The sequence below is a fragment of the Capricornis sumatraensis genome, chromosome 6 (assembly GCF_032405125.1).
Source record: "Capricornis sumatraensis isolate serow.1 chromosome 6, serow.2, whole genome shotgun sequence".
In the NCBI taxonomy this organism is placed as follows: domain Eukaryota; kingdom Metazoa; phylum Chordata; class Mammalia; order Artiodactyla; family Bovidae; genus Capricornis; species Capricornis sumatraensis.
The window spans coordinates 68,763,227-68,786,831 of record NC_091074.1 but is presented as its reverse complement, the minus strand read 5'-3'; the positions used below and the strand labels follow the sequence as shown (position 1 = coordinate 68,786,831).

Below are 23,605 nucleotides of genomic sequence, written 5' to 3'. Positions count from 1 at the left end.
TAGAAGATGATGCACGGAAAATCATTGTTATTATACTAGTCCCTCTATAGATATTTGAACATTTCTATAATAACAGCTGAAAAAGCAATTTCTTGAATCCAAAATATAGCTTTCAAGATCATCCCAAAGAAAAAGCCATGTTTATATGAAACTCGTCTATGTGAAAACTTCAAACTTTCACTCTAACAGACGAAGGACCTGGGACTTCCCTGGTGGTCCAGCGGCTAGGACTCCTGCTCCTAATGCAGGGGGCCGGGGTTCAATCCCTGGTCAGGGAACTGGATCCCACATGCTACAACTAAGAGTTCGCATGCTGCAACTAAGACCTGGTGTAGCCAAATAAATAAATACTTAAAAAATAAAAAAGAAGGACCTGACTTATCTAGCAGCAGTTCCCAATTCTTGCCATTTCCTTTCATTCCATTGAAAAAGTAAAGTATCACTCTGTTTTCCAGATATGTTCCATTTGTCTGAAATTGTCTTTCAAAAGACTTACTGCGTCATTCAAAAGAATTCTTTCGTATCTCCTCGCTGAAAAAATTTGTGGCTTAGCAAAGCTTTGGTTAGTTCTTTAAAAAAAAATCTGCTTAAGGCCTTTACCTTTCAAGTTAGAAAAGAGGAAAAAGCAAACACAATTCATAGGTGATGAAAGACATGGTACTGAACCAGGAGGTAAGCTGGGTGCGATCCCTGCCCGTCACGTCAGACTGTACTCAGAGAGAGCCTCTGTTTCCAGGAGAAACTACATATAGGATCTAGTGATTAAGCATCTGAAACAGCTAAAAATAATCCAACACCAGAAATCACATGTATCTGGTTCATAAGGTTGGGGGTGATGTGATGCTAGTGGGATGCTCTCAAGTAAAATGAAAACTGCTTTGTGTTTACCTCATTGCTACAGCAGAATCACACTTCTGTGTTAAAGAATTTAAAGTTGTCAGAATTGGAACTCTGAAAATTCTCTGGATTCATTTGATCTGTTTCTTAATATTTTTTCCACTGTAATTCTCTTTGTTCAACCTCATTTCTAAAAAGGATATCTAGCAGACATCAGAAAAGAGTTGAAAATATACACAAACATAAACTAAGTGCAATACAGTGTTTTCACCCAGGATAAAATCTTAGGCCTGAAAAATGCTATACTATTTTTAATGTACTGATGAAACAAAAAAAAAGATGAAACAAAAGATAATACTTTCAAATTCATGCTGTATTTCTTACCAGTGAAATTAAATCCTCCATCGTTTGCCTGTTGTTTCTGTGATGTACAGAAAGTTCTGTTACGCAATCTTCATCAAGGTGAATAAGCTAGAAAAAAATTTTATCGATTTTATTAACATTAATAAAATATTTATGGTTTTAAAACCTTTAAATTATCATAATTACCTTCTAAAATCAAACACCAACATGTAAAAACAACATGAGTTTGTCAAACTCTTAGGTAAGAATAAACATCCTCCACAATTTTTAGAGATATAAGCAAATAACAATAAGCAGTTCAAGAAGGTGATGAGCTCTCTTTCCTATCTTTTCACGTCCCCATCATCATCTGATCGACTGCTACAATTCTGCTGGGCAGCCCAGGGACTCTATGCTCCTCCTCTACTACAAGACAGGGACCAACATTTGCATACAAGAGCAGTCATCTAGACATCGAAAACTAGGGGCTGCACAAGAGACTGGGTAAAGAGTGGGTCAGACTTGTAGCATACAGTCTCCCAGGTTATGTTTGGGTTTAGCACAATCCAAGGAGCCCTTCTGACGGTGCCACAGACGCTGCACAATCATCATTATGATGAAGGCACTGGCCAAGCACAATTGTTAGAAGGAAGAAGTGATACTGCTTCCACACAAACATTATTTTGATTAAGGACAGAAGTGATCCAAGTAGTCTGACCCCTGCAGGATGAGACCTCACCAGAGATGGGACCAAAAATAGGTTCTAAGAACCAAACAAGGATCACTGAGAATGAAAAGGCAGGTAGAGTCCGGCCTGTCCCTGCAACAGGAGTTCAGAAAATCACATAGGAAGAGAATTATAAGGAATGTAATTATGAAGTCATATTTCCAATGTAAGAATTCACTTCACAATAGACCCAGTAAGTGAGGTTTCACTTTCTACTTAGTCTTCATCTCCAGAACAGCTGGGATGGTTAGCTTCTTCCTCCTAAGATTTGTCCCCTGATTCCTATCCACTGTGAATCGCTACAATCCAACAGCTGACAGACTTTAGAAGTAGATGACCTTGGTTTTAATCATTATATCACAAAAGAACTATGTGATCTTGAGCATGTTATTACACCACCCTTAGTCTCAGTTTCATCATCTGTAAAATGATGATGAGATGGCACCTGCCATGTAACATATGCAAGCTATGTGGAATACCTAAACAGAGAGGCCCTCAAAAAATGGTTCACTATTTTTACTAACAGTCTTAATTCTATTTCCTCTTTGGTATAAGAGCCTTTCATAAATTTGAATATTCCTATTATCAACAACCTTTCTTCTCCAAGCATTCTCTTTTCTAGTCCCTTTAACAACTGTTTCAATGATTAACTCCTCCCACCCATTCTGGTCCTTTCTTTCGATCACATAGTTCAGGCTGTCACTGATGCTCAAGATCCAAGAGAGGTTTGCCCGGCAGAAGGCAGAGCACTATCATGACCTTCCCTTGTTCTATGATACCACAGTTGTCACAATAGACTCAAGGGAAAACCATGTTGCCACCATGAAACTACAGGGATGGTACAAACAATGACCTGTATGACTGGCTGGTACCTCACGGGCTATGGAGAACGCGGAGACCACAAAGGTTTATACTGATGGTTCTAGGAAAGTCAACCACAAAGGTTTATACTGATGGTTCTAGGAAAGTCAACAATGCCACAAGTAAGTTTTCCTTGTGATGGTTTGACCTTAGCAGTTCCCCTAACTGTAGATTCCCACTTCAGGAAGAACTCAGAAGCCCAGACACTTTACAACTCAGCTGGGTATCTTCTTGTTGATATCACTGCTCAAGCATGAAAGACAGGATTTCTGGGGTTCCCACCATGATCTTAAGTTACTCTCATAAAAACAAAAACCTCTCCCCCGTAGCCTCTTGCTCTGTACTTTTACCACAGGGTACATGGAGGAAAGCAAGGAGAGTAGGAAGGAGATGCGATCTTCTTTGCTGGGCTCTTGAACTAGAAAGAATGAAAAGAGTGGGCCAAGACACCAAAGTCTGAAAAATACGGTTTCTCAAGTTGGGTTTTTCAAAAAGGTTCAATACTTTAAGTACTCTGAATTCTCAGCCACACACGCTCCAGTTAAATTAAGTACAAAAATGTGTACCAAAAGCTAGCCAATTATTTTGGATTATCCGTGCCTACTACATTTCCTGTTCAGTAGGGCAGAAAATGGAACTGAATATAACTTCTATTTGATATAATACTTGAGTACTACAGCTATGTGTGAAAATGATAGAACATGCATACAGTTACAGAACAACATCTCTACCTTAAATATCCAAGTAAATCTGAATTATTTTTTATAGTTCACCCTTGATGAAAGACAATATTGAGGCAGACAAGTGAATACTTCAAAAAGCAATAATCCCTTATAGCTCTTCTATATGTAACTCATTTGATCCCTGCAATAGCTCAGTAAGGCAGACAAAACGGATGAATGACATTACATTCAAAGCACTCTATAAATGACAAAACAGAATCCAAACATACAGAAGAGACTGACATTAGAATACCCACATTAGAGGTGAGAAAATGAAGACTCAGAAAAATTTATGCCATTTGCCCAAGATGGGCATTTTTCACCCTAGCCTAGGGTTCTTCCTACCACACCACAATGCCACCTCTCTGAGACTCTGTTCCAATAGCTATTCCAACAGAGACCAGACAAGTAACGCTCCTCACAAAGGCTACTGCTACACAGAATACAGGACCTGAGTTTCAACTGTTGACCTGTCAGATCCATTATGTTCTGGAGCCCTTCTGTTTGGGTTAAGATCCTGGTTCTACACTTACTAGTTATTTGACCTTGGGCAAGTTATATTATGATTCTGTGTTCAACTGCTTCATCTGCAAATGGGGACAATAACAGTACCCACTTCAGAGGGTTTGTATGAGGGTTAAATGAATTAAAAGAGTTAAAAACATAAAGCCCATAAGGGTAGTATCCTAAGGGCTCTATTATTATACTACAGTACTATAACAGCACACTTTTCTATTATAGTAAGCATTCAATATATATGAGCAATTATTATACTAATATGTAAGGGAAATCATATACATTTTCAGAACACTGAAAACCTCAAAATTATGTATCCTACTTTATACAACGCCCCAATTTAAAGTAATCTTCGTGCTGTTGAAATCAAGAGATTTTCCTCATTTTGGCATCTATTCTATTGCAAACAGTAGCATATCCTCCCCTGTTAAGGATCACGGCCGAGAAGACATGCAGAGCCCTCCCACACATGGAGAAATGATGACCCCCAATGGCTGAACACAGGCATTGGCACCACACATGGTCACCATCCCACAAGGGGCACAGCATAGCTCCCCGGCCCTGCTGCCACACTGCTAGGAGAGCACACGTTCTGCTGTCTGTAGGCTCTCAGTTATTAGCATTAAGCTGCTGCTCTAATTGTGTTTGCTCAGTAGATACTGAAGATGTCTTAAAGGGTGAAAGGAAAAAGGGAGAAGAGAAATTTCAGAGACTGACAATCACAGGAGAGTCAGGAGGGATTTCAGATCAGGCTGTGTGGTCCTAATAGGGGACAGACTAGTGAGAAGGGGTGAAAAACAAATAGCCTATTTTTCCAAGTATTTATATTTATTGGTGTGATTCTTCCAGAAAGCAAATACCCTACAGCTGTATCAGGTCTACAATGTGGTGTGTTTCCAAACTATTCTGTTGACCATGCACAAACTCCACTTCACTGTAGACATTTTAGATTATCAAAAAATATCCCCAATTATCTGATAAAGCTATTAAAACACTTCTCCTTTAAAGCATTAAAATGTTTTTCTAACTACACACCTGTGTGAGGCTACATTTTCTTCAGATGCTTTAACCAAAGCAATGTATTAAAACAGAGTGTAGAAGCAGATGAATACCCAAGTGTCTTCTATTAAGCTAGACTTTAAAGAAATTTTCAAAGACATAGAGCAGTGCCACTCTTCTCACTATATTTATTTCTTAAATAGTTATGTTTAACTTATTGATTTCCTTGTCTATGAAAAGGGGATAAGAATTGTACCAACTCTGACGCCTACGCCTGCCATACTGGCTCTGGGTTTTGCCTTGTGGCTTGCTTTGGCCAGACATTAGTAAGTACAATGAAAGCAGGGGCTTGAAAAACGCCTGAGTGTTAGGGCTTGCCCACTTTCTTGCTTCTTTTGGAATCCAGCCACCATATCAAGAAGCCCAGAGTAGCCTGCTGGACACAGTGTGACCCAACAAATAACCAGCATAAACAGCTGGGGGGGTTTTTGGCCATGCTATGTCACATGCGGGATCTTAGTTCCTTGACCAGGGATCAAAACCATGCTTCCTGCAATAGAAGCATGGAGTCTTAACCACTGAAGCACCAGGGGAGTCCCAACAGCTGGTCTTTTGAGTGAATCTTACACAATCCAGCCATGTTAGAGTCACCAGTTGACTGCAGCCACACGAGTGACCTCAGGTAAGACCCACACAAGAACAGCCCAGCTGAGCCTCAAATTACTGATCCACAGAAACTGTAAACTATTATTGTTTTAAATCACTAAATTTGTTTTTGTTTAATGTAGCAATAGTTCATTAATATACAAAATGTGGCTACCCCTTACATAAAACAAACTGTAAAGATTTACTGTGTAACACAGGGAACTAACAGTCAATATCTTATAATAACCTATAATGGAAAATAATTTGAAATATATATATATTCATAACTGAATCACTTTGCTGTACATCTAAAACTAACACAATATTTTAAATTAACTATAATTTTTTTAATTACACATTTTTATCAAGTTCAAACTTCATTTGTTAAAAAATATTTTTGTAACAGTAACGTAGGAAAATTTGTTACTCTAATTGCTTAAACTTGCATAGCACTCTGTGTTAAAGTTCTTTCCTATATATATATTAAAGCAGTTCTCAGGGAGTCGTGTGGTCTGCAGACCCCGGAGGATCTCCAATCAAAACAACATAACAAAACAGACAATGCAGAAGCAGGTGAGATCCAAGTGCCTTCCTTTAAGCTAAACTTTAAAGAAACTTGCAACGATGTACAACAATGCTATTCTTCCCACCACATTTATTTTTTAAATAAAAATATTTATTTAAAGTATTTATTTGTGATAAACTGTAACAGGTATAGTACTGTTACTTTTAAGTGAATCAGTTAATAAATATTTTAATACATTAATATTAAGAGCGTAAAGGGGGCCTCAGACTTAAAAGTATGAGAACCACCACAACCTCATAACTACTCTGGGAAGTAGACAAAGAACAAGTTTAACCTACTTTTTACAGACGAACATACAGGTTTGGAAAAGTTAAGCAACCTGCCCAAGATTCTCAGAGCACTGTTCACAATCCTGAATATGTGAGAGACACCTGGGAGCTTTTTAAAATATCCATTAATTGTTGTGGGAGGAGGCACAGGCACTTTTTAAGGTCCTTGTGATTCTCATGTGCCGGCCTGGTTAGGCATCACTGTCTGAGAGATTAACAGGTGAATGTATAATTCAGTTACAGTCTCCCAAACAGCAATCTGACGAATAAGTCTACAAAATATATTTTCTTTTATACTTAGAACACATCACTGTACATCCTGAATCCACACAAAGTTTTTTGTTTGTTTTGTAATTCTACTCACAGGAGCCTTGCTTTGCCACTCAACAGGACAGTTGTAATCGTGCATGATCCAGGGGTGGTTCAAGAGATTTTTCATAGAAATCCGTTTCTTTGGGTCCACCTAGTGGCCATTGAGAGGTAGCTGGAGATTAACATTTCAAATAACATAGAACACATTTTTCTCCTGAGAACTCAAAATTCATCAGAACAGATGTAAACTTTTATCATCACAAAAATACTGTCAAAGACCTTAAAATGGCCTTGGAATAAATTCTTTTAAAAAGGGAATAGAAGCAAGAGAACTATAGCAACCTACACGGCTTAGAAGATAAATGCTTAACAAACATGAACTTCATTGGTATGGACATTATTCATGAAGTTCAGTCAATCTATTGTATGATGTAATAGTCTTTTGCTGGAAAACCTATTCACAGGAAATATCCACCAATTTAATATTCAAGCAGCCACAATGCAGGGCATTCACACTGAATATGCAATCTCTACCTCCGGTGAGTTTACAATCACATAGAACAAGTTGAAAAGCATACCTTTCTTTTCCATTTGTAATTTTCAAATGTGAGGAAAGGAAAATTAATCAACACAGATTAAGTTTTGGGGAGTTTAGAAGAAAGGATGAGGTGTTTTCAATCTCATTATGGAGATTTGGTGGTCTGGCCTACTTAATCAAGGTGGGTGAGCTTGAAGTAAATTTTGAATGAAAAGTAGAGATGGCTTAATAGATGGAAAACTGAAATACATAATCATGAAAAACATACTGCACTAATAAGGTACTCATATTTTCAAAGTGCTTCCTATTAATCTCATTTTATCCACATAACTCTATGAAGCAGTGAGGCCAAGCTCAGAATCCCCATCTTCAGGTCAGAACCAGGTTAGGTAGCATGCCTATTGATCGGTAGGGAGGATAACTAGCCTTCAGCACTCCTAGCTTTCACCTTCAGAGGTCATTACAACAAATCAGTGATTCTTAAATGTGGCCCCCCAAGACCAGCAGCATCAGGGTCATCTGGGAGCTTGTTAGAAATGCAAACTCTTAGTGCTGCTCCAGATCTATAGAATCAGACACTCTCCATTTGAAGCCCAGCAATCTGGGTTTTAATAAGCCCATCTGGCAATTCTGGGACATGCTAAAGTTTGAGAACCACAGCACTAGATCAAGGGACCACTCAGTTGTACATCAGCTCATTCAAGCATTTATTCCATATCCACTATATACCTAACATACAAAGAGTGGGAGCAAGAACACAGAAAACAGTGGAACAAGAGCTGATTAAACTGACAATTCTCAAGAAAAGGGAAGAAAAACCAAATCACCAAAGACATATATTAGCTGTCTTTAAAAAAAAAAATGCAGGTCTTCCCTGGAGGTCCAGTGGTTAAAACTCCACACTTCTACTACAGGGGATGGGGGTTCGATCCCTGATCAGGGAAGATCTCACATGCCATGTGGTATGGCCAAAAAAAAAACTGCATTTGCAAAGAAAGCACCAGTAGAGAATATGAGCAGAATAGATATAATGAATAGAATTTTTTAAAGGTGATGTATAAATGTAGTAACACCACAGACATCTTAAAATCAAATAACTGCAATAGATTTCTATTATTTAAAACTAAATAACAAAGATTACCTGTAGCATTTGCTGAAGAAGTAGAACGCTACTAGGAGAGAGCCACTTTGGAACGTCATATTTCCCTCTCTACAAAAAACAAGAAAAGCATTAAAGAGATTTAGGTTCAATCACCCTTAACAAAAATTTCTACAGTTAACAACATGCTAGAGATTTACTTCCAAGCTTGAAGACGTCACCCAACTTTAAGACATGGCAAACATGTATCTTACAGGCCTTTGGAATCTACAGTATTATTAGTGGACAGAAGTATACAGTGTAATCAATGTTCATATTGCTAAAGCAAATTTTAGTTTATAATCCCAGAAGAATTGTCAGTTGACAAAATTAGGTCACAGAACAGCATATTTGGTAATTGGACACAGGCCGTGGTTACAAACAGGTCACATATCATCTACGAGGCAGAACTCACTATCACCGAAAAACTGCCACTGAATAAAGCCATCCATTTAGGGAATGGAAGAGACTCAGGAGACATATGTTCATAACCTGTTAGACATTACAGTCACTAAGTCAACAACCAAAACAAGACTAGGGGCTCGCTAAACATTAACACATGATGGAATAGTACCTCTTCACACAACCTGTCACACACCCCTCTTTCCCAATTCAAAGGAAATGACAGAATCATTTCTCTTAGCAGAGAACAAATTGTTTAATGATGCTAGGATAACAGGTTAATTGTATGAGAAAATTAAGATTGAACTGTAATTCACAATCTACATCAAAATTAATTCTACCCAGATTAAAGAGTTAAATGCAAATACAAAACCATGAGAATACTGAAAGCATGGTGATTAGCTTTTAGAACCTGTCTAGACATGACAGCAATACCAAAAACCATAAAGATTAGCAGAGGACACAATTAGAAGCTGACATTTCTGTGTGGCAAAACACAACTAACAAAGTTAATTAACAACTGAGTAGGGGAAGAGCCTTTCCACCTAAATGACAAAAAAGTAACCCGCTTTATCAAGTAAAGAGCTCTCACAGATCACCACCAATCCTCTTCTTCCAACATTTCCCCTTCACAGCAAACGGCAACTGCCTTGCCAACTCCTCAGCTCAGAAACCTTGGGTCATGGGCTTCCTTGGAGGTCCAGTGGCTAAGACTTCACACTCCCAGTGCAAGAGGCCTGGGTTCAGTCCCCATCAGGGATCTAGATCCCACATGCTGCAATTAAGAGTTTGCATGCCACTACTAAAGATCCTGCTGGCTGCAACTAAAGAACTTCAATGCCACAGTGAAGATCAAAGATCCTGAGGGTGGCAGCGAAGACCCAGTACAGCCAAACAAATAAACAAATATTTCACAAAAACAAGAAGAAACAACCTTGGACCATCTTTAGCTCCTCCTTCCTTCACACTTCACATCCAAACCATCAGCAAATCGACTGGTTCTATGTTATATATCCAGAAACCCCTGTCACTACCTGCAGGCTCTTTCATCTGATATACTGCAAAAGGCTCCCAGCTAGTATTCCAGAGCCCTTCACTGCTCCCCACAGTCTAGTCTCTACTCATCAGCACCAATGTTCTTTCAAAACATTTGGTCAGGTCATGTTACTTCACTATCCAAAACTCTTTAAAGGCTCCCTATCTCACTCAAAATGAAATCCAAATTTCTTACTCTGGCTCCAGGTCCAACTCCTTGCTACCTCTCAAACTCACCTCCTCACTCTCTCCCTCACTCACCAAACTATGATCACGCCACAAGTCAAACACAGGCCTGCCTTAGGTCCTTTGCACACTTTGCTCCTGCCACGATCATGCTTTCCTCAATATCAGCAGAGCTTGTACCTTTACCTTCTTCAGGTCTCCCCTTAAATACCAGTGGTATCAATGAGGTCTCCCCAAACCACCATTATAAATAGCATCCTCATGCACCATCATCTCTACCACCCTTTCAAGGCACCTTCTGTACAGTCTTTATCTCCACTTGTCATACTACATATTTGTTTTCTACATACTTATTTATTTTCTATTTATTTGTTTATATGTCATACTATATATTTATTTTGTGCACAGACACACACCCAGCATATTTACTGTTTAAATATGTCATACTACATGTTTGTTTATAAGCACATATTTGTTTATAAATGTCATACTACATATTTGTTTATACATTAGAAAATATTCTAATGTATTCTATTTACATTAGAATATTAACTTTAAAAAAATCCCAGGGATTTTTGTCTGTACTGTTCACCTAGAACATCGTCTGGCCCTAACATAAAAGGTGCTCAATTAATATTTGTTGAATAAATGAAGAAATAGGATAAAAGCATATACTCCAAAAGAAAATGGACAGAGTATTCATAATTTCCAAAACAAGAGCTTTTAAATGGTCAATAAACATGATAACATGTTCAACTAAACTAGTAATAAAAAAGTAATTAATTTAAACAAAAATATGATCTAAATTGGTAAACTTCAAGAAAAATTATCCAGTATTAGAGTTCAGGGGCAAGAGCACTTACATATACGAGAGTATAAACGTTTCTGAAGAGTACTGTGGAAATATGTATAAAAAGCATTCAAGATCAAATATCCTTGATCCAGCAATTACACTTCTAGCAATTTATCCTAAGCAAATAATCTGGCATAAAAAAGTTATTATTGTTATGAATAGTAATATTTATCACACAATTGTTTGTGATAACTATGGGGACTAAGGAACATGGTCTGAGAGAATCCAGAGGGTCCCCCAAACTAATCAAAGACAAAATTACCTGAATAAGGATCCTGAGTTAGAAACCTATTACAGGTCCAGGGAGACGAGGGTGTTAGGTAGGTAGAATAGGAAAAAGTAGTCCAGAATGGCGGTGGCTAAAGGACAAAGAAGGGAAAAGCCCGGGAAAATAGAACAAAGGAAGGTCCAAGGACCGGAGAAACAAACAGGTGAAACAAACAGCCCTCCTGGCTAGCCCACTTTACACAGGGCAGGCTCAGGGGGAGGAGAAAAAACAGAAAAAGAGGAGCCAAAACTGAGCCTCTGGCCTCTCTTCTCCTTGCATCTTTTGGGTCGGCAAGCCCTCATGCCTCAAGGATGTATTTGCTTGCCAAATAAAACTGAGCTGTAACACTGGTCCCTCCGTTGCTTCAAATTTTTGCTGCGGTGAGACAGAACCAAGGAAATTACAAACTGCCCCAACAAGGGCAAGCACGCACATGCGCGGACACACACACCCAGCAGTAACTGAACTAGGCTGAACGGTAAAGGCAGGTAGGTGGGGAAGCCAGCAACTAGCAGCAGCACCGCATTCTCTGTCCTCATGAACTGTCTAGGACACAGTTCTCACAGGAACCTGTCCAGCTTCAAGGTGAGGGGAGAAACGGACAGTACAGATCACTCAGAATCTGAGACCTACACGACAGGCTGGACTTTGATTATGTTTAAGAAACAGTCAAAGTTCCAAAGAAATGTTATCAAGCAATTTATCTAAAAAGAAAAGGTGCTAATGTTAAAGCAACTCAACCTCTTACTTAGCCTCTCTGATAAGAGCAGACAGGTTGACCTACAAAGTGTTTCCTAGGAAGGGCAAGAGCTTTCATTTTACAAATGACATTTAATGTTATTAAATTTTTCATTCTCCTTTATCTAAAGCACTCACTACACCCAGAGATCCCATGCCTATTTATGCCTTGCCAGGGCACCTAAACACATGCCAATGTCAGGTGCTGACAGTTTGTTTCTGAATTGTAATGAGAAGCCTCTAATTCACTTTTCCTTACTACCCTTTATCCACCAAGCACTGACGGCTCAGTGCTGCCTAGGCTCAGGCTTATCCCTGGGAAGGGGGGATTTTTAGATGCTTCAGCCACCTTGCTGGGACTCAGCACCAAGTCACATGCAGGACAGGCAGTGACTTGACTGGCCCCACTCTCTTATCTGAGCTTTTCCTTATTTCCATATCTAGATGTTTCTCATGATTCAAACCCTGGGTACCTGACATGTTCTTTCTTGGCAAACTGATCATGTGCCTAGTACCTCAAATACCATAGCTTGCTCTTACCAGAGTCCTGTAGAAAACAGAGACAGCCTGGGGTTAGGACTCTACTATCTACTTACACTGATCGGAGAGTCATGATCTGAGTCTCCAGTCACAACCTGCACAGCCTCAAGTGTCCTTTGTCTTGCTCACGGTCAGAACCTCCATGTACTCCAGGGGGTCTCTGCTCACGCTGACTGGATGCAAAGCCATCTACCGCTTACTCTCTGGATACCAGCCTGCACAGGGTTGAATACTGTCCCCCTAAAACTTACGTCCACCTGAACCTGTGAATGCACCCTTATTTGCAAAAAGGGGCTTTTGCAGAAGTAATCAAGTTAAGATGTACTGGGTTAGGCTGGGCCCTAAATCCAAAATAACTGAGGGGTATTCTTATAAGAAGGGGGGCACTTAGACGCAGAGACACAAACACACAGGAGAGAAGGCCACACGAAAACAGAGGCAGAGACTGGAGTGACACACCTGTAAACCAAGGACTGCCAAGGATTGCAGGCAAACACAAGAAGCCAGCGAGAGGCAAAAGAGGAGTTTCTCCAGATCCTTCAGAGACCATGGCCTGCTGACACCTTGGTTTTAGACTTCTAGTCTCCAGAACTGGAAGAATAAATATCTGCCATTTTAAGCCACCACCTTGTAGTACTTTGTGCCAACAACTGTAGAAAACTAACAGACCATCTCTATGGGTTTAACTCCCTTGCATTACCTCTCTCCTATCATCACCTACCCACCCAAGGAGAATTCTGGTTCCAGATTCCAGTCCTTTCTGGTCTGTTCCAACACACAAATAACAGTTCCTAACCAGAACTATGATAATAAATGTTATGCCATTAAATCCCCAAACTACCATCCAAAACACAAGTACTCTTAACTAAAAATAGCAGAATTCTACAGAAATCAGATATTAAGATGAATTTTCAGACCAAAGAACTGAATAACAAAAGCCACCAGGCTGATTCCAAGTTTCCCTTTGCCTCTTATTTCTCACCCCTTTGTTCATCCTAACTTGAATTCATGAAGTCTCTTTTAATAGATCCCCTGTGCTGTGCTATAAGCTAGTACTTACAGAAACAATACTACCCACAGGTAGGCAAGGAGGACAAGTGAATGAGATGTATGGTGCTTGGTGCACTGGAAACAGGCAGAGCCTGGAATCATACTCTGTATTTGAATCCCAGTATGCCTCTTATCTGCTCCTTGAACCTGTACAAGTTATGTCATTTTTCTGACCCTGTTTCCTAAGAGTAAGCTCTGGAGACAAACTGTCTATATCCAAATGTAGGACCTACCACTTACTAGCTGTGTGGAGGGGCTATGTAACCTCGCTGTGCCTCAGTTTCCTCATCTGGAAAAGAAATACAATAACAGTATCAACTCTGTAAACTGCTGCTAGCATTCAATGATTTAATACATAAAAAGCACTTAGCACAGGGTTAGGCACAGAATTAAGAACTCAGTATCTGCTAGTTTGTACTATTAAGGCTGCCTTCACTACTATTACCATTACTACTGTTACTGTCTGTGAAACAAGTACAGTGATGCTACTTACAGGGCATTACTGTATGTGGGATTATTCCACTAAAAGGAATAAAAGAGAATGTATGGGAAAACACTTGGCAAAGTGGCTGGCACCAGAGGCAATAAATGTTTGTTCAATCTGAAATAAAAAGAAGTGGGAGATAGGGCTACAAAGGGCAGAGAGATAGGGCAGACCAAATATGGCATGGCAGCCAAAGCCATACATGGCAGGGTGCTAAATATTCAGTACAATAAAAACAGCTCGAGTCATTCTGAGGATGCACCTGCCCCCTCAGTAGTGCTTTGCCCCATCACAGCTGCCTCAGGATCTCAGGACTACTTGGTAAGAACAAATCAACTAGTCAAGTCCTGCTCATATCACCCACCCACTTTCCCTGCTTGGACAGAACAGCTCTGTAGAGCACCATCAACAAAGGAAGCATGAAGCCTGTGCCCCAGCACCATGACCTAACATTCTCAGCTTCATCCTCTACACTGAACTAGAGTCCAGAGCTGAGTTCTGCTGCCAGGCTTACCCCAACCACTTATTTGTACACAGTACTCAAAAACACACAAAGCACTTGTATATATATTTTACCCTGTGCGGTGGGCAGGGATTACCAACCACATCACACAGGTGAGGAAACTATGTCTCAGCCAGGGAAATCAAATACCTATTCAATATTATAAGGCACTGGTTCTCAACCGAGGGTGATGTTGTCCCCCGGGGAACATCTGGCAGTGTCAGGAGACATTTTTGATTGTCGTGATTTGGAGGCCGCTACTGGCATCTAGTGGGTGAAGGCCAGGGATACTGCTAAACACCCCACAATGCCCAGGACAGTTCCCCACTACAAAGAATTATACAGTTCAAAATGTCATTGGTGCCAAAGTTGAGAAACACTGTTACAGAGCAATAAAGGGGCAGAGATAGTAAAGAAAGATATAATACTTATTGTATGGTACTGTGCTGGAAAGTCTAAGGATACCTAGAAGTAGAGAAAAAGGTTCCATCTTTAAATATTCAAAGTATGTATCTATAAATGGTCAAACAGAAAAGGCCTTAAGGAAACAATTTCACCGGGGAAAAGCACCTCCACAAAAGGCCCTGTGTCAACCAAGCCTGTGCCCCTTAACCCTGGTTTATATCCAGTCTTTAGAGAATTCTTGTTTATTTAAGAGCTGATTACCTTGCAAATGAGAGCGAGAAACAGGTAATAGAGGGTGAAACCAGTTGGGAGGAAGGAAAAAAGATCTGTGTGCTAATAAGCAAGATAATCCTGGGAATACTGGTGAGCTTGGAATTGTTCAGTTTCCATACAGTACTAAGAAAAGCAGGTGATCTCTCCAACACATAACAGTACTGGAGTCAGCTCTATAATTGTAAAGTATTATCTCATAAAGAGATAACTCACTCATTTCCCTTAAAATTATAATCCATACTTGTTAGAAAGCAATTTTACTTTCAAGCTACTCAACTTTCATTTACTAAATTAGTTCTATTTCCTTAATGTTTGTGTACCCAGAACTGGAGTACAGTCATGCTTGTCTTTGAATGAAGTGATAGTGAATGAATAGAGGTGACATTAATAACATTAATACTCAGTCTATTAGTAACCATGCTGGAAACTGCAGTTTAGCATTTTGGTTAAAATAGTCAAAAAACACAAAAGCTAAACAAAGTCTGCCTTTTAAACAAGAGTTACATACAGTGTGTCAAATGCTGCTGGGTTTTTCAATCAAACCAAGAACTGAGGGAGTGCTATTCCCAACTGAGGAATTTTTAGAACATTCTAGGCAAAGATACACACTGCATGCAAGTGATACGACACCTTAATTAGATTCAACCAGCAGACTGCATTACACCGTGACTCGGAACAATAGTTCTGAGCCAAGATTACAATAAATTTCAAAATCTATAATGTGTGAAATTAAATTCCACAATAATGCATAAAAGTCCTAATTTGAATCAATTTTCAACTTGCAAATACATGAAAAACTAAAAAATGAAATTCAGAGTAAGAGAAACAAAGTATATACAGTATTAGTAAATAACATTAATTTAAATATTAGTATTAGTATTAATTTAAATGTTAATTTAATATTAGTAAATAATATTAATTAGGAAGGCTAAAGCTCTATTGAACAAGAATTTGACATTTTCTACTCATTGCATGGAATAAATATTTGATTTACCCTAAATATCAAAACTTGGATCTAACAGATACTATTAGGATATAACACTTTTATGTTATCTTAAGGTAAGTTCTCTCCCTCAAAGGATTCACCCAGAATCCACTAGTGCATTCAATAAATAAATAAAAGTAGAGAACACTGAAGTTTGTATGTTAGTACTAAATTTGTAGGTGTTAGATCCAAGTTTTGACTGTGTGGATCACAAAAAACTATGGAAAATTCTGAAAGAGATGGGAATATCAGACCACCTGACCTGCCTCCTGTAAAACCTGTATGCAGGTCAAGATGCAACTGTTAGAGCTGGACATGGAACAACAGACTGGTTCAAAATTGGGAAAGGAGTACGTAAAGGCTGTATATTGTCACCTTACTTATTTAACTTACATGCAGAGTACATCATGTGAAACGCCAGGCTGGATGAAGCACAAGCTGGAATCAAGATTGTAGGGAGAAATTTCAATAACCTCAGATATGCAGATGATGACACCACACTTATGGCAGAAAGCAAAGAGGAACTAAGAGCCTCTTGATGAAGGTGAAAGAGGAGAGCAAAAACACTGGTTTAAAATAAAACTCAACCTTCAAAAAACTAAGATCATGGCATCTGGTCCCATAACTTCATGGCAAATAGATGGGGAAACAATGGAAACAGTGATGTACTTTTATTTTCTCGGGCTCCATAATCACTGTGGATGGTGACTACAGCTATGAAATTAAAATATGCCTGCTCCTTGGAAGAAAAGCAATGACAAACCTAGACAGAGTATTAAAAAACAGAGACATTACTTTGCCAACAAAGGTCTGTACAGTCAAAGCTATGGTTTTTCCAGTAGTCATGTACGGATGTGAGAGCTGGACAATAAAAAGGCTTAGCACCAAAGAACTGATACCTTCGAACTGTGGTGCTGGAGAAGACTCTTGACAGTCTCTTGGACTGCAAGGAGATTAAACCAGTCAACCCTAAAGGAAATCAACCCTGAATATTCACTGGAAGGACTGATGTTGAAGCTGAAACTGCAATATTCTGGCCACCTGATGCGAAGAGCTGACTCACTGGAAAAGACCCTGATGCTGGGAAAGATTGAGGGCAGGAGGAGAAGGGGACGACAGGGGATGAGATGGTTGGATGACATCACCGACTTCAATGGACATGAGTTTGAGCAAACTTTGGGAGTTGGTAAAGGACAGAGAAGCCTGGTATGCTGTAGTCCATGTGGTCGCAAAGAGTGAGATGCGACTACACGACTGAACAACTGACCCATAACTCTTTAAGGAATTTTCTTATATGCACAATGTACAAAATGACTACTTAAAAACTACTTAAATACCCATTAACCTAGGATTGTTTAGATAAATTAAGGTATATAATTTATCTATAAAAATTTTTTAAATTTATATTTCAGATAAAGTACACAATTTAAATTAAGGTACATAAATTAAGGCTGGTTTAGATAAATTAAAGTACACTGCAATTCTAAGAATATATGGAATTTAGAAATATGGTAACGATGACCCTATATGCAAGACAGCAAAAGAGACACAAATATAAAGAACAGACTTTTGGACTCTGTGGGAGAAGGCGAGGGTGGGATGATTTGAGAGAATAGCATTGAAACATGTATATTATCATATGTGAAATAGATCGCCAGCCCAGGTTCGATGCATGAGACAGGGTGCTCAGGGCTGGTGCACCAGGATGACCCTGAGGGATGGGATGGGGAGAGAGGTGGGAGGGAGTACACCCATGGTTGATTCATATGAATGTATGGCAAAAACCACCACAATATTGTAAAGTAATTAGCCTCTAATTAAAATTTTTTTAAAAAAGAAAAAAAATTCTATGAAAAGTTCTGAGCTGGGTATGAAATGGTATGATTTCCAACACATATCGTTAGAAGACAAGATACAGAACAGTGTTTGTGTTATGCTACCATCTGTATGACAAAACTGGGAAAGGGGTAGCATAAAGAGATAAAATAAAAGATTCCTTATATAGATTAATCTGGAAAAAAATACATAAAAATCTGATATACACTTTGTAAGAGGTTAAATAAACAACATTATGCCAATAAACTGAAAAATTTAGACAAAATAGACACATTCGTTATGCTCAAAACTGAACTCCTTATCGTCGGTGCTCTACCAGGAATCTTCTCCATCTCAGTTGATGGCAATTCCAACTTTACAAGTTACTCCCCTCATCCCATCCATCAGCAAATTACACTAGCAATACCTTCAAAAGACAACAGATTAGTCTAAACATATATCCTGACTATGGAGGTGGCTACATGAATCTCTCTGTGTTAAAATCTGTAAATTGTTACACATAAAATTTTTATTTTACTCTGTGTTCATTTTAAAATAATGAAAAAAAAAAAAAAAAGACACCTAGAATCCAACCACTTCTCACTACCTCAATGGCTACCGTCTCGTCTGAAAATTACTGCCACATTCCCCTCACCCATCTCCCTGGTTCTCCTCTTTGCTCTTTATAGCCTATCTCCGCACAGTAGCCACTGTGGTCTTGATAAAATCTGAACAAGACCATGTCTGTTTTCTGCTTAGAACCCTCTGGTGGTTCCCTATTTCACTTAGAGAGAAAGCCAGAATCTTTGAAAGCTACCGAGCCCAGGGCAGTTGGAGCTCCGAGCCTCTGAGACTTCGTTTCTGTGGCTCTCCTTCTCAGCCCCACTCCGGTGGCATGGGCCCTCTGCTCTCCCTTGACTACACCAGGCACGCTTCTACCTACCAGCCTTTGCTCTGCTCTCCTGCCTGAAATATTCTCTGCCTCGATGACCACTTGACTAACATTCTCACCTCCTTCTCACCAAATCTTGCTTAAATCTCACCTCTGACTACCTTATTTAATATTTAATAATTCAACCAGGATCATGGCATCTGATCCCATCACTTCATGGCAAATAGATGGGGAAACAGTGGAAACAGTGGCTGACTTTATTTTTTTGGGTTCCAAAATCACTGCAGATGGTGATTGCAGCCATGAAAAGACACTTACTCCTTGGAAGGAAAGTTCTGACCAACCTAGACAGCATATTCAAAACCAGAGACATTACTTTGCCAACAAAGGTCCGTCTAGTCAAGGCTATGGTTTTTCCAGTAGTCATGGATGGATGTGAGAGTTGGACTATAAAGAAAGCTGAGCATTGAAGGACTGATGCTTTTGAACTGTGGTGTTGGAGAAGACTCTTGAGAGTCCCTTGGACTGCAAGGAGATCCAACCAATCCATCCTAAAGGAGATCAGACCTGGGTGTTCATTGGAAGGACTGATGTTGAAGCTGAAACTCCAATATTTTGGCCACCTGATGCGAAGAGCTTACTCATTTGAAAAGACCCTGATGCTGGGAAAGATTGAGGGCAGGAGAAGAAGGGGACGACAGAGGATGAGATGGTTGGATGGCATCACCGACTCAATGGATATGGGTTTGGGTAGACTCCGACAGTTGGTGATGGACAGGGAGGCCTGGCATGCTGTGGTTCATGGGGTCGCAAAGAGTCGGATCTGACTGAGAGACTGAACTGAACTGAATGCAACCAGCCCTTCTTTTTCCCTTCACACTTCTCCATCTATTCTCCTGATTCCTCTTTACCCTGCTCAATTTTTTCTTTTTTCTAAAGCACGTGAAAGTGAAAGTGAAATGGCTCAGTCGTGTCTGACTCTTTGCGAACCCATGGACTGTAGCCTACCAGGCTTCTCCGTCCATGGGATTTTCCAGGCAAGAGTACTGGAGTGGGTTGCTATTTCCTTCTCCAGGGGATCTTCTCGACCCAGGGATTGAACCTGTGTCTCCCGCATTATAGGCAGACGCTTTTACCGTCCAACACACCAGGGAAGTCGATCATCTTTTAATACAGTTTATTCATTATACCTATTACCTCTTTCTACCACTATCAGTATTTTTTTTCCCTGCCACTGTAATATAAACTCCATGGGGGCAGGGACTTTCCTCTGTTTTACTCACAGATACTGACATATCCCAAGCATCTAGAAAAGTGCCTGGCACAGATAGGTGTATAGAAACTGTTTAAGATTTAAGAATTACCTCCTAAGATGAGTAAGCAGTGAGGACGCTGAGATAATGGAAAGCCAGTTCACCTAGGATGATGCCTACAGCTTACACTCCGGCTTGAGTAAAGTAGGAAAGAAGCCCCTGGAGACCTTTCAGTAAAGTACTGAGATCTTACTATTTTAAAATCTTCCCATAAAGAAGTCACTGTTGGAGATGGATTTTCAAGCATATTCCATAACACCCAAAAATTTCAAGCTTAAACCGCCTCTCCACACTCACGCACACATACACAAAATAAACAGTAAAAGGAAGAATAGTCTCCAATTAACCTTATGTGGCTAGTAAAATCTTGAAGCCAAAAAAACACCAAAAGAATTCTAGAAAGGAAAACTACATATTCATCTCTGAACAAAGTTTAAGTCCTGGACAAAATATTGGCAAACCAAATTTAGAAATGCATGTCAGTCATAAAAGCTAACATTTACTGAACATTACACTAAATGAACTAACTCATTTAATCCTGACAACCATGCGTTGTGAATACTATTACCTATTTTACAGATGAAGCAGCTGACATACAGAGAGGCTGAGTAATTTGCCGAAGACCATAGGCATAAAGTAGAGATCCTAGAGTTTTAAAATATCCATGAGATTCTGATTTAACTTCTCTGGGGGCTGGACCTGATGGTTTTTAAAGCACCCCAAGTGATGCTGTTATGCTGCCAGGGTTGTAAACCAGTGCACTAAGTCCATAGCTAAGGCTTCCCCCACCCTGAGAGAGACTCCATGGACACAGCCAGGGCGAGAGATGTTTTAGTGAAAATTTAAATATGAAACAAGAAGCAGAGAGGAGAACTCTAGGACCATGTGTCCCCACACTGTCTTTCTAAAATTCTAGGAGGTTTAACATTTCAGGCTATTAACACCTAACAGATCCATTTTTCTTCATCTTTGGAGAAATTTGTCTGTCAGTTTATTTCTTTAGCATGGAGTACCCCCAACCCCCAAAAAGAGTATGGTAAAACATACTAGCAGCTTATAATACTAAGGTTATTTTCAGAACAAAAAGCAGAGTGCTACTTTAAAGAAAGAGTAGCAAAAAAAAGGGAATAACTCAAGAGGTCAACCATATATTTTTCAAAAGTATAACTGGAAAATCGTCCCTGAGCTGCCCAAAGACCAAGCCTCCTTCCCACTCCACATATGCTAACTAAAGCTGAAGCTACAAAGGGATCTTAGCACTGTTCTCCTTGTATCCTGCTGCTAACCAGGGGGCTGTGGCTCTGTGAGGCCAGGAACTGCTGTCCCAGGCAGCACTGCTAGTAGAGCCAAGGCAGTACCTGCTACCCCAGGAAGGGTGAGGTGAGGTGAGGTCACTCAGTCGTGTCCGACTCTGCGACCCCGTAAAGTTTAGAGGAGGCTCTGTAAGACGGAATGGGGAGAAACACGTGCTGTCCTGGCTACCCTGGCCGGCTCCAGCCCACTGCCCCATCCATCCCCCTCTCCAGGGAGAAGCACACATGCTCACAGTTCCCCAAAACATGAGCAGCAGCTACTGCTAACACCACTTCTCTTTGATCCTGCAGAATCAGAGCTCCTTAGCCTTCAAGAAACCAGAACTACTACAGCTCCATCACTTCCCAAACCTACTCTTGTAGTTTTGGCACTGATTTTTAAAGCATTTTCCAGGGTAGGATACAGGAAAAACTATTAAGTCTAATAAATAACTGCAGATTGAACTCTGTACCCTTAGCCTTGGTTGTTCTATAGAGCAGGCAATAAGCCAACTGCCTCTGCCACTTTCAACCCTGTGTGGTATTTCCCAGAAATAGGACCTGATGTAGGTAGCCTCCCTACAAAAGGGAGTTAGAGACCTAATGGTCCAGACACAGAAAACTTCTGATCATTTCTCCCCATGCTACTCCCATTATGCCTTTGCTGATACTGTCCACCAGACACACTCTCTCCCACATGGCTTTCTCAAGTGCTTCTTACCTTTCAAAGCCCAGCTCAAACCTCACTTCCTGTAAGATGTTCTCCCAAATCCCACATCCACTCCTGCATTAACTTCACTTACACCTGTTATAAAATGGCATCCCTCACCCTTTCCCCTTTTTATTTTTATTTTTTTGAATTTTTTATTTTGCATTGGGGTATAGCCAATTAACAATGTTTTGACAGTTTCAGGTGAACAGTGAAGGGACTCAGTCACATATACACATGTTAAGGAGTTTGGGATGGTCATGTATGTATACCCTGCTATATTTAAAATGGATAACCAACAAGGGACAGCACAGGGAATTCTGCTCAATGTTATGTGGCAGCCTGCATGGAAGGGGTTTGAAGGGAAAATGGAATACATGTATATGTATGCTGAACTACCAGGGAAGCTCTTTCCCCTTTTTAGATAGCCATATATCTGTCTCCAGCAAGAAATCTGGCCCTGGGGGAAAATGACCAAGTTTCATAGATCTTTGTTCATGCTTTTCAGTATCTCAAAGAAGACCGTCAGGAAATATTTGTTACACAGAACAGAAGTCCAGCTGCACTGAGAAGCTGCTCTGCTGGTCTGACCTTGGTTTGCTATGGACACAATGTGGTGCTCTTCCTCTTTACATGTCTTCTATTGTTAGCGTGCTTTGAATATAACTCATTAAAAAGAATTCTACTACTTTCCTTCCCATGTGATTTCTTATTTTTTTAATTGAATATAGTTCATATAACATAAAATTCACTTTTAAAGGATACACTTTAGTGGTCCTTAATATATTCACCAAGTTGTGTAATCATCACCACTGTCTAATTCTATAATGTTTTCCTCAAAACAAAGATGTTTCCCAAAAAGAAACCCTTTACCCTTAAGTAGTCACCCCCCACTGCCCCATAATCTCAGATCTACTATCTCTAATATATATGATTTTAACAAAACTTACAATGCTCTTCATTGTGGTTGTATTATAACTTAAAGCTAATTCTACCTTCAAAAAAAAAAGCTTCTCTCGTTTTAACATAACTCAAAAGAAAAATGTGATTTAACATAGCAACTTGCTAAGGCATCATTTCAGGATACAAAATAAAAATTCTTACCAGGAAAATCAGCTTACATGTTTACTTTCCCATTTGTTTTTGTTTTGTTAAGCTTCTTATTGAAGAAGTATAATATACATATAGAAAAGGACATCTATCATAGGGTATATCTTGATAAGTTTTCAAAAACTGAATACATAAGTATAATCAGCATTCAGATCAAAAACCAAACATGTCTCTCAGTCACTACCCACCTCCAAAGAGTGACCACTATCCTTACTTCTAACAGCATAGATTACTTCTGCCTGTTTCTGTATTTTTATAAAT

At 39.6% G+C, this 23,605-nt stretch overlaps 1 protein-coding gene across 7 annotated transcripts in view; it reads right to left on the bottom strand.

Moving 5' to 3' along the window:
• MELK (maternal embryonic leucine zipper kinase) overlaps positions 1-23,605 on the bottom strand; it is a 66,187-nt gene that overhangs the window by 29,767 nt on the left and 12,815 nt on the right. For all 7 annotated transcript variants that reach the window (XM_068974055.1, XM_068974057.1, XM_068974058.1 and 4 more), the window contains 3 exons: positions 8,496-8,564; positions 6,869-6,967; positions 1,222-1,308 (listed from right to left, as the gene is read on the bottom strand). In XM_068974055.1, the coding sequence (XP_068830156.1) occupies positions 1,222-1,308; positions 6,869-6,967; positions 8,496-8,564 (255 nt within the window). The remainder of the gene's footprint in view (positions 1-1,221; positions 1,309-6,868; positions 6,968-8,495; positions 8,565-23,605) is intronic.